This window comes from Tachypleus tridentatus, chromosome 6 (assembly GCF_004210375.1).
Source record: "Tachypleus tridentatus isolate NWPU-2018 chromosome 6, ASM421037v1, whole genome shotgun sequence".
Lineage (NCBI taxonomy): Eukaryota > Metazoa > Arthropoda > Merostomata > Xiphosura > Limulidae > Tachypleus > Tachypleus tridentatus.
The window spans coordinates 95,016,002-95,028,725 of record NC_134830.1 but is presented as its reverse complement, the minus strand read 5'-3'; the positions used below and the strand labels follow the sequence as shown (position 1 = coordinate 95,028,725).

Here is a 12,724-nt window from a genome sequence, read left to right as displayed (position 1 = left end):
GTAAAGTTATGAGCTATTATGTCAGTACGAATATCATATTAATGATTCTTATACGTAAGCCTAAGTAGACGTATATTGTCATACAAAAACATAATAACTGAAAGTTTTAAATGTATAATTTAATTTATTCTTGGAAGTATTTATATCTGTTGACGTGTTGCTGTTGTTTATAAAACTTAGTACAATTTATCTTGAAATTTGCAAAGTTTGGTAAGCTTTTTAAACGTAACTTGGTGAAATAAGTGTATTGTAATTTTCAAAAAAAAAATGTCTACGTAACCCTGTAAGCTCATGTAACATTATAAGTAATGTAACGTTTGTAAGTAATGCTTAGAATTTTAGAAAATAAGTTACTTTAGTTAGGGTTGAATAGGCCAAATATTATTATTCCGTATTCGTCATTCTCGATATTCTGTACTATGATTTGAATCAAATATTTGAACATGAGTCATTACGATTAATGATTAACTAGGCTTAGGATTATGATTTTGATGTTTATAAAAAAAAAAAAAAGTATGATTTGAACTTTGTTAGTCATTCATTTTTCCGAAAAATTAAATTCCCTGATAAAGAAAAACACAAACGTAATTTTATGAACCATTTATTAAACGTTTTGAAAATTCCAAAATGCTTAATAAATCATTAAATGCTTCACGTAATTACATTCGGGGTTTTCTTTATTATTAACTTACTTGAATTTGTAACATGCTTAGAAGTTGAAGAACTCATGGTTGTATATAAAATGAAATGACTGATTTTAGGCTTAGATCAAGTTATAAAAACAAAAAAACTAACTAAACTAATTAGGTCTAAGTAACACTTTGCTAAATTGTTTATAGATGATTAACGTTATTAACGTTCATGTTTTAACTAACTGCTTAGCTAAGTTTATCAGTCATAGTAAGTATATTTGAAAAGATAACTGCTAAATTAAACTAATTCATATAGAAAGAGTGTCAGTGTTACTAGTGAAAGAAGCTAGCATGAGCACTGTATAAGATTCATTTTGTACTGACTAATGGTAATAGTAATAGTGGCCAGTTTTTTATGAAGGTATTAATCCAAATCCTTAAGAAATTGCGATGTAATCAATTGTATTAATATCAAGATGTAATATCCATAATAAAGATAATAAGCTTTAGTAATTAATGAAGCAAAAAATAGATTCGTAGATTTGTGTTCACAACTATTTAAGTTATTTTTGTCATATATTTACACAATGCCCTATCAAAATATTGCTAATCTAAAAAAAAAAAAGTTTGGTTTTACTAATGTTGGAATAAGTAGTACCACAAACAGTTGGGCAGTAAATTACTTGTAGTATTGCTGAGTTTTTTTTACTTTGTCTTGAATATACTTTACAACATTTTAAAAGATTTAAAAACAAATATTTACTTGGAACCTTTGCTTACTGTTCAGAAATTTTTTATCATTAAGAAAGGGTTATAGACATTTTTCTTCTCTTTTAAGGGTAAAACTTGGATTCTTTGAAATGTTCTGAAGGTGTTGGACACTATATAAATTAAGGTAAATACTTTGTTTAAAAAGTTGATATAAGGTGTAAATAGATTTACAAATTAAAGTGAACATTCTTGCTTACATACGGGGCTATTAGTTGAAAGTAAATAAAGAAGTACGTTTTTTACTTTTAGAGAGTTAAATATGTGGAGTATCTGGAAGCTACCCAGCCCACCAGAATCTCCTGTTATGTGAAAAAAGCTGAGCAGTTGGAGTATTTTGATTATCAGGCTCTTTAATAATTATTCTCATTAATGTAGAAAATTAAAATAGTAATGAGTGGAAACATTAATTTTAGCTATTTTTGTAATATTGATTTGTTTACAGTTTCAGTTGATTATTTTGATACTTATCAATTATATAGATTAATCCAGTTATCAAAATCCAGTTGATCAAGAATAATAATAGTGAAATGTTTTTGTTCTTTGAGGCATAAGTAATTTTCATTAAATACTATACTGCTAGTTTTTATTGTCTTTTTTTTATTTCTAAGCAAGGTATTTACTCATTTATTTGATATTTGGTATAAATTTTTACAACAGAATTTATGAAATGGCAGCAGAGTGTATAATCATATTGTGAGCATGGGTTAAATTAGATAATATAAAAGTTTGTAATTCTTAAATTGGTTTTCTTCCTAAAATGTATTTATAAAAAGATGACAGTAAATTAGCAAAGTTAATCAAATTTACCTAGGAATTTGTAATACTTGTATATTTGGATATCATAAAACTAATAACACGAATTCATTATAAAACTTCATTTGTAATAAAAATAATTGTTTGTCTTATTAGAAGTACTCATGGCTTCCCAATTTTCAACAGGAAAATTTAAATATCTTTACAAATATAGTGAAGAGAAACTAAAAATAAAAGAAAATACAAGCAAACTGCATAGATTAACATAACTTTCACTACTTTTGCTTTTGTTTTTGATGAGGTAAAAGATGTTTTACACTGATATTTGAAAAGCAAATTTGTAATTATTTTTACTTCATTTTTTAGATGGACTTCAATAACACAGGTCAACAAAGTTTTTGTTGCATTTATATCAAACACTTGGTATTACATAATTTCTTGCCCTGATTTCAGATCTGAAGTTAGTTTTTTCCTCAGTGCTCTACTTTTTTTGCAATCAAGGTATTTGAAAATCTCAAAATTTCGTCATCATCACATTGACGTCGTAGTCTATCATGAAAAATATGTAATAAAATATGTTATAAAACTCTTTAATATAGCTGGGTAATAAAAAAGAAAATGCAAGATAGTATAAATGTATTCAAGTTATTTATATAAATTCAATTTTATATCAAGTTATATTTCAATTGATTTATATAAAACTGATTAGTAGATAAGACATTTGCTACTATGAGGAGGCAAAGCTCAATTGCAGTCTACTCAGTCATGAATTTCTGCTTGTAGCACTTATGCTTGTGGACTGTCTCAGAGCATTCTCGTTTAATGCTCCAGCAGTAATCTGCCATCATATGTTTGTCCCATCTCCCTTGGTAACGCTCTTCCATGGTCTTGAGGTCCTGATGGAACCGCCGCCTTGCTCGCCACTTACAGCTCCTGGGTTCTCAGGGAATCTATCAAGATGACTGTACAGGTAATGGAGTTTGACACTCATGTTACATCCAAGATCGCGAAAGGCTGACAACATATTCGCTACAAGGGTTTCATAGTTGTCAGCTTTTTTATTACCGAGAAAGTTTGCCATCACCACCACAAATGAAAGCCATGCAGTTCTTTCCTTGTCGTTCATCTTTCTGGCAAATTCTTGATCACGCACAAGTGCACGTAATCTGTGGTCCATCAAAAACACCTGCCTTGATCTTCTCGAAGGACAAACCAGGGAGCACAGAAAATATGTGTTGGAAGCATTCACCGTCAGTATTCAACGCCTTCATGAACTGTTTCATCAAGCCCAGCTTGATATGGAGAGGAGGAAATATGATCTTTTCTCGACTGACAATTGGATCGTTGACAATATTTGGCATACCTGCCTTCAGAGTCTCACGTATGAGCCACTCCTTCTGGTTTCAGTGCTTTCTCGAGCTCAGCTGTCCCACATGCAAAGATAGCAGGGTACTTTGTAAATCCTCTTTGTTGACCTAGGAGGAAATTAACCATTTTGAGGTCCACACAAATTGTCCAGTTTTGCTTGTGGTATTTTAGTAGGTCAATCACAGTCTTAATGTCATTATATTCCTCTCGTAAATACACAGAGTGTCCAATTGGAACAGCTGCATAGACATTGTCATTATGAAGTAGAACGCACTTCAAACTTTGCTTAGAACAATCTAGAAATAATCGCCAGTCATTTGGATGGTATACTGGCATCCCTAATTCCTGGAGAAGACCTGAGATATTATGACAATAAAAAAAACATATTCTCCTCTGTAAAAAATGGCACAAAAGCCTGCTCCGATTTCTGAAGTACGACACTTTAGTTGTATGGCTCAGCTGATTCTTTTCTTGCATCCTGGAAGCTAACACTTCAGCTGCATTTTTGGAGAGACCCAAATCACGCACAAGGTCATTCAACTCCGGCTGGCTAAACTGTTGAGGAGTTAATGACTGTGGGTCTCATAAGAAGGATCGCCAGATTCTGAAAATATTTCTTGAGTTTCATCAGCAGTCTCTTGCTCTTGGTCACTACCCACATCTTCAGATGGAAGAAATCCTTTGAAAACTGGGATTGGGAGCTCATCAGAGTGCAGAGTAGGTCGGATTGCTGAGGGGATACTAGGATATGAGATTTTGTCTGCTTTTCTTGCCAATGCCCTTTGTATTGACCAGACAAAAATAGCAGTCAGTTGTGTGGTCCATCGGTTCTTGCCAGGTCATGGGAATTCCAAAAGGTAAACCCTTACGTTTCCCTTTTGTCCAGTCACGCAGCATTTCCTCGAAGTTATGACACACAATATGTGGGGCCCATTTCTTGTCTTGGTCACCAAGAGCAAGTCCAAAGTACGCTTTATAAGCACGCCTCACAAACGACGTTATATTACGCCTTTGACGAATAAGCGTGAAGCATCCACAAATATAACAGAAAGCGTCCGGCTTGTTATCAACAGAGATATTAAAATTGTTTAGATTTTGTTTCAGATCTGATCATGGCTACAAGGAGACATCAATGTGTTAATTTGACCACAAAAGGCTAGAATGAAAAACTTAAAATTGCATTAAAACTAGAGCATGTAGAGCTGAATCGTTTTCATATTTGAATTTAGCAGGTCACAAAGGGTAAGAATGAGTAAAAAAATCTTATGCAACTGAGATTTCGAAAAAAATTGTTGACCAGTGTAATAGGTAATTTAGAATTTCATGTACTGGTATGTTTCAAAACCACTGAATATATTGTGTTGGAAATTTTCTTACAAGATGGCACAGTATTTTTTAAGATGATGAAAACTGAATGATAAAATCTAGTCTATCTTACCATCAAACATTTTTTTTCTACTATTAATAAAATCACTGATATAAATTAAACAATGAAATTGAAATCTAGTTGGATTTGAAATATATATTTAATGTGATATCTTGTAACTTCAAAGAAAATTTCTGTTACCCACAATAAAATATTCAGATTATTCAGTGTTCAATAAAAATAAGTGCTGTCAGTGATAGTGTTGGTTATAATGCTCTGTGCTCAGTAATTTCTGCATCTGGTACTGGTCTTAATAATTGTTATTCAAAATGTTGAATAATAGGTTTTATGTTTCTTATTTAAAGAAGGATGATGAAAAGTACCATCTCAAACATCCTCCTCCTTTAAATAAAAAAAATTAAGAAACTTGGCAATTATACGATCTATTACATAATTTTGTTATTTTCATCATATATGCAGTTGTAACCATATTTGTCCTTTCATCCAAAAAACATTACTATGATGGATTTTTATATACTCTGTTTCCCATTAATTGATCATTTAATTAGTGACATGCAAGATAATTAATTTAAACTATGATTGAAGTGATTGTCATGAAAATAATCAATTAGTCACAGTTGGTGTTTCTAATTACTGGTCTTTTAAATTATACCAATTACCTAGTAAACAAAATATTGCCATCAAGATTTTTCATTATTACTTTTGATTAACTTAAGTTTGCTGATCTTAATACACTAGTCGCAACTCACAGCACAAAGCTATGTATTGGACTAACTATGCTTTCCCTACCATGATGATGAAACCAGATTTTTGGTTTTTGGTGTTATTAATTGTTCTTAATATTTTAGCAATTTTTTATTCAAGTTTTTTTCAGCTTTGGGCAAACTTGAAAAGATGATCAGGATTTAGCTGAAGTGAATCATTTTTTAAAATCTGTGTGTGAGGATATGCAAGGAAAATGAAGTTTATTAACTTTGTATATAAAAATATTTGAAAATGTCACAAAGTAATGTGTTTATTCTTATCCATAATCAGTACTTTTACTAAAATAAACTGGTGAGGAGAAAATCATACAACTTTTATCCTTCCCCTGTAAACTTGCTCATTTTGACTAAGCCTTCAAAACTGGTATGTAATCATGATACTATACGTACTATAACCCTAAAGTTACTAAGTGTATCTTAACAAACCTTGAACACTTCTAGTAAACATTACAAGTCTTGTACACAAAAAATCAGATTTTTAAATTAAGTATTTTTACTTACAATTTGTCTGTGAATATATTTATATATGTATCTATTGTCAGTGTGTTAACTACTCTGAGTGCAAAGTGATTATCATGATTATCATCTAAAAAAAATTTTATTTCATTTGCATTACATTTATAACCTAAATAAGTATTAAATGTTTTTCTTCTGTAAAATGTTTTATCCGTTATTTCCTATACCGTAGCTCTTTACAAACTCATTTGCTGCTCAGTCTGAAAACAGAGAAAAACTCAAATTGAAAACATCGACTCTGTAAAACAGTGTAACATTACATATTCAATATATATACCTTGCCTTTCTGTTGGTTACAAATGATATAGTATGAAATGTCGGAGAGAATTATTTGCAATTTGTAAAGAAAAGGATGTGACATGCATAACAAGTGGAATTTTCTAGTTTAAGACTAAACAAATAAGATTCAAAGCTATAAAAATTAGATGTTACCATGCTGATATCTATATAGTAATGAGTAACTCATGTTAAATTTTATATTTTAAAGGTAGGTAATACATAAATTAGAGGAGGGGGAAAGGCTTAGAGAACAAATGTCATGATTTTTCATACTAGGAGGAAAGAATTTTGGCATGGTTTTAGATGAGTCATCAAAGCCAATGAGGCAGTGTTGTGCTGCTAAAAGGGAAGCTTGTAGAATTTTAGGATGTATTTATATATGTTGATTACACATTAAAAGATGATTTATGTTATATAAATTATTTGTTAGTACTCTAAGAAAAAGGTATAAACATACTTTCATGGGTTCAAATTAGTGTCAATTAGGATAATTCTGAAAATAGTAACGTTATAAGTTAAAATCTTATTTTATCTTGAGAAAATCAGCTTAAAATGTGATCCTACTAAAGATGGCAAAAATTACCAGTTGGATCCAGGCATTAAGGCCTCTGTTTTCTATGTGCTGTATCCTGAATACAATAGGAGACAAGTTTAAGAATTACAGAAGACAGTTTTATTTTTCTAACAGGATGGTTTATTTTTTGTGGTTTAAGTTGCTATTGGAAGTCAGCACATCACAGGCATTTAACTATTTTTGTATGAGTAGATATCAGAGCTCATGTCATCATGTTTCACAGACTTTCATTAAAACGTTTTACTATTTTATAAATGTATGTACATGAATTTGAAATAAATTTGTTTGTAATTCAAATTTTTGTATAAAAAATATTAAATTTTAGTTCAAATATAAATTTAAAAAAAACTATCTGTTTTTTGTATCACATGGTACATCATTTTCTGCTTTTGCTCAAGGTGTGTTGAATGGGGTAAAAGTATAGTTTCAAACAAATTAAAAACTTAAATTAACATTACCAACAATCTAGAATATAAAATAAGAACCTTCTACCCATTCTTTTTGCTTAGTTATCATTATATTTATCAAAACTCGTCACAGCAACTCTGCCCACCTCTTCCTTATTTGAAAATACTTGCTTACCTATACCTACTTCTACATATTTATAAGCAATCAAAAGTACACATTTTGAACTACTTAACTCTCTCAGTCATCTTAAAGTATTTATACAGGTAAAGCTGTTACTGCTATTGCAGAGTTTGAAGTGAGGAGTGGTGATTAAGGCAATATGCTGATAAGAAGTTTTTAGATCCAAATAAAACTTAGTTAGGAAGGATGATGAATTTTGTAGCATTGGTATAGTAATATTGTTTGACATTTCTTTATGTATATACATATATTTATCCAACAAAATTATTATTTACATTTGGTAGATATGGTTTGTAGGCCAATAATAATAATAAAAGTATAAATAGCTGTATAATGTTACAAGATTTAAACTACTTAGAATAAACCTTTGTGGTTTCTTGTTACAATTTGCAATCATTCTAGTAAAAAAAGAAGGATAATTTAGATTTATTTATTAATTTTTATGGTTGTTATGAGGCAAGTCAAATCTACCAACCATGTATAGAGTTAAGTAGAGAAGATAAAATATAGTTTTTCTAAAAGCATTTCATATTTATTTAGGAAATAATTACATTTGACAATTTTCTAATACAGAAAAGTATTTTTTATCCTACAATGAAAATTATTTTGCATGCTAAAAATTCAACCTTTTGAAAGAAAAATCAATAAATAAATCTTCAATTTGAAAGCTTAATACTTAATAATAAAACAAACCTGGTATTTTATATACAAAAGACTTGTAATGTTTATTGATAATCTGCAAAATTTTGTGAAGATAAGCATACATTGTCAAAAGTTATAGTATGACTACTCTCATGGTTACTTTGGAAGTTACACACTGGGTGCAATGAATCTATCTGTAGCAAAGAGTTAAGAAGGATATCTATGAATTCATAAAAAGAAGAGTTGGTTTGAGATTATTATTTTAACTCTATGTTGAGGAGAGTGTGAAAGGAAAACCTTAAGTCTCCCATTGGATATCTATGAATTCATAAAAAGAAGAGTTGGTTTGAGATTATTATTTTAACTCTATGTTGAGGGAGAGTGTGAAAGGAAAACCTTAAGTCTCCCATTGTCAATATTGTACATTACCTCTAGAATATTGGCTTAGGACCCATGCTAAGTTGAGAAACCTTAATAATTTGAGAGAACTAACTTTTGTCCTCTTTTTAAAAACATTGTGTGACAAAATATTGAATCTAATTTTCATTTGAACATGAAATGTAACACATTTGTAGAAATAGTTATTTCAATTAGTTAAAAAATTACTATTTTTGCTTTTTAACTGTCTGTATTACTAAGCTTTGTCATCAGAATAGTACAATAAATGGTTTAATGTTTTTTGTGTTTTTTTAAGAAATAAGTATGGTGGTTCAAGGGAACAGTCGAACAATGTCTTCTACAAGAATGACTGCCAAAGAACTTTGTGAGAATGATGATCTAGTGACCAGCTTAATTCTTGATTCATACCTGGGTTTTACTACTCATAAAATGAATCTCAGGTAAGATTACTTACATATTGATCAGTATATATTTACATATGGTCATAATTTGGATACACTTGAAAGAAAATAAAAGAAGTTATTAGAACAATTAGGAAAAGGAGTTTCAAGGTTACTTTGATAATTCATGTGTGGAATTTTCCTTTTTAATATTTGTTAATAATTTCCAAATAATATGTATATCCTGTAAACTTCTGGTTAAGAAATGAGCATACAGGATCACATACAAAAGTTGCAATGGTCTTTAAAAGAGACCCAAAACTTGGGTGCTTTTACCTAAATTCACCTCTTAGTTGACACGGGGCAGAAATCATCCTTGCAACAGGAAGTTGTGCCACACCTGTAAGTTCATGAAAAAAAGTGGACAAATTCACTATTCTTCTTCAAGGGAATAAAAGGTTATGGTTAATGAATGTGATCAAATATACAAGCAAGGATGTCAACATCATATCAATCAGATGTTTAAAATGAGTTGACCTTGAGAATAAGCTATTCATAACCTAGAGTTGGTGTCAGGTTATTTTGTACCAAAGATGTGTGTACAGTACATAAAAGACTTGAATATGAGAAGAGGTGTAACAAGTATTATCATATTCAAGTATTTTATGTATTTTACACACATCTTTGATACGTAATAACCTGACACCAACAACTTTAGGTTATTTTGAAGGAAAGATGTGTGTATAGTACCTAAAAGCTTGAGTATAATAGGTGTAACAAATGTTAACTTATTTTTTATAAAGAAGAAAGTAAAATAACAGCAAAAGGTGGTGGGAAATAGAGTAAATGATAATGTGATGCAATATTTAGAAATTAAAACATGAATAATACTGTTAATAATTAAACTGCATTCACACTAAATTCACCGAGTTGACATGGGGCAGAAATCATCCTTGCAACAGGAAGTTGTGCCAAACCTGTAAGTTCATGAAAAAAGTGGACAAATTTTCTGATTAAAAAAAACAAACTGAAAGCAGTTAAAAAGCATTAAACCCAAAACCTACTCTACAAGAAAACATTATATACTTAATCCAGTTTTAAAAATGCTACTTCCGATATGTAATTCGAATCAAAACAACTATAAAAGAACATTTCAGTAATGACAAATTAACAGTTAGTACAAGCAAATAACTTCTGGTCACAAAACACTAACATGCATGGATACATTTTTGAAGACATCAAACTTAAAGGTATAGAGACAAGTTTTACATCTAACAGAAACAGGAAAATTGAAGGAGCTTAGCAGATAGTACCGTATTGTCAAATGGCATATATTTTTAATTTTGAGATTCTTGTACTTTGTGTCAAAAAGATTTTCAAAAGAGAGGATCAGATATTTTTTCAGCCTTTTTCACAGAACGATTAAGCTGTAAGTGAAATGCACATTGTGTCCTGTTTGTGCCCTTATTCTTCTACTTTTCAAACCTTTTACAAGCATAGGCTGATAATTTTGTCTTCCTCCTCCTCCCTAGAGTTCACTGTACCTTCCCAAGGATACCTTTCAGCACTTGTCAGTATATTGGAGTTTATACTTCAGATTTATGTTATATTTCTTGCTATTGTTTTTCTGTCCCCATTTATTAAGTTTGTACTGTGCTTTTGCCATCTCATTTGATGATGATGGCATTGATATGCCTCTCTCCCCTTAGGGCTTCAGGTCGACGCACTTGCAACTTTTTGGGCAGACACCAGCATTCTGGACCACCATTTGAAAGTTCAGTTTATTCACTTGAGGAGATGGGTCCAACATTTCCTGTTTCTTCTACATCTGTCCCATTTTTCTGCATAAGACTTTCTTTTTCTGTCTGACATTTTTCTTGTGGGAATCGTATAGGGTTTCTTGGGATATTCTTTCCTTCCGCTGATGGGAAAATGTTGCTCTCAATTATGGCCACATGCATGTTTCAGATCCCTTTTGGTCTTTTTTGACCATGATGCTATATTCTTCTGGACCTGTTGCTCAGTTTTGTCTATACTGGTTATTCATATTGCCATATATTTATAACATATTGTGTGTGATGCAGTTATTGTAACCTTCCTGTCATCTGTTCAACAGGGCTCTGCCTTTCCTTGCAAAAGACCCATTGTACTACGTTGTAGCAGTGTGTGGTTCCAAGTTCTGTTCCCCTTGGTGTGGTTTCCTGTACGTGGTGAGGGAACCTCCCAGGCAAGATTCTGTTCTTTCAGTTTACCTCCTCTGGGATCTAAACATCCACCCATGTGTTTGCTGTGTGTGGTGACCTATGAAGGGGAGGAGGGGTCCAACCCTAACACACCATTTTGGCCTTGAATTGCTGTAGATGGGTGGCCCACTTGAGTCAGTCGACTGGTCCACTTCAAGTAGGGTCAACCAAGTACTCGCATTGGATGTTCTCAACAGGTGTCATGGACATTGTATCTGATGCTGGTGTTTGGGTATAGTGCTCACAAAACCCTGGCGTTGCTGCACTGTCCTTGTTTAGCATTGTAGTGCATCTCCTCACAGGGCTTCATGGTGGGTGGGACCATTGGACACTGAAATATTTTTTTTTAATATGAATCTTCCAAATAAAAACTAAAATAGTGAAAAAAACGTTCATAGGTAAATGACCACATCTTCAAGACTCTGAGCTGCAATCTTCAACATCTGTAACACCTGTACCTCATTTTGTAATACTACATTCTCTTTCAGACAAAACTTTAGGACAGGTGTCTCCCTTTTTTCATTCAGAAGGGACTGGAGGGACTTGCTGGCTCTCCAGAGTTAGTAAAGAAGCTTTGTTCTGGTGACATATGGGAAAAACATCCACATCTCAACACAGTGAACTCCAATTGCATTCAAAGGTGATTGGGGATATACCTATTGGGGTTATGCCTCATGCTACTTTGAATTCATCACCAGGAGTTATTGTTGAGAGGGATTTGAAGAACATCCATGAGTCAGATTCTCGTCAGTTTCTCCACCCAAGAAGTTTCTGCAGTGAGGTGTATCTCCACTCCGCAGAGATGGAATTATGATGCTGGCCAATGTCCTCATTCTGACATTTACATCACCACTTCCACTTGCTATCATCAAGGCAAGTTATCTTAATTGCAGGGTATGGCCATACATTCCAAACCCTCTCAGATTTTTCCAGTGTCAGCAATTCGGTCACTCAAAGACATCATGTCGTGGTTTCTTGACATGTGCTCATTGCAGTGGCAAGGACCACAATACCAAAGAGGATGAAATGGACCCTCATTGCATCAGTTGCAATGGCTGTCACTTGTCCTAGTTTCGTTCTTGCCCTATATGGTTGGAAGAAAACAAGGTGCAGCATTTAAAAACAATTCAAAACATTACTTACTCTGAGGCTTGAACCCCTCAATGTGGATTCCTGTACTTTGTGAGGGGACCTCCCAGAGAAGGTTCTGTACTTTCACTTTACTTCCTCTGGGAGTTAAACATCTACCTGCGTGTGTGCCATGCATGGTGATCCGTGAAGGGGAGGAGAGGATTCTGACACCAAGGATTTGATTGACTTTTATCAGTCCCAATGTCTTTCTTTAAAACCTACTAATACAGTCAAAATTCAACAATACTCCTTATACTGAAATGACAGGTCATGTGTAGGACAAGGACGTGGGGGAGT

General features: G+C 32.3%; 1 protein-coding gene across 3 annotated transcripts in view; it reads left to right on the top strand.

Moving 5' to 3' along the window:
- Positions 1 to 12,724, top strand: part of LOC143253079 (uncharacterized) — a 48,242-nt gene that overhangs the window by 632 nt on the left and 34,886 nt on the right. For 2 of the 3 annotated variants that reach the window (XM_076506290.1, XM_076506292.1), the window contains exons 2-3: positions 1,471 to 1,527; positions 8,969 to 9,113. In XM_076506290.1, the coding sequence (XP_076362405.1) occupies positions 8,977 to 9,113 (137 nt within the window). In that variant the 5' untranslated portion in view covers positions 1,471 to 1,527; positions 8,969 to 8,976. Of the gene's footprint in view, positions 1 to 73; positions 211 to 1,470; positions 1,528 to 8,968; positions 9,114 to 12,724 lie in introns of those variants that run through there. The other variant, XM_076506291.1, reaches the window with a different exon arrangement.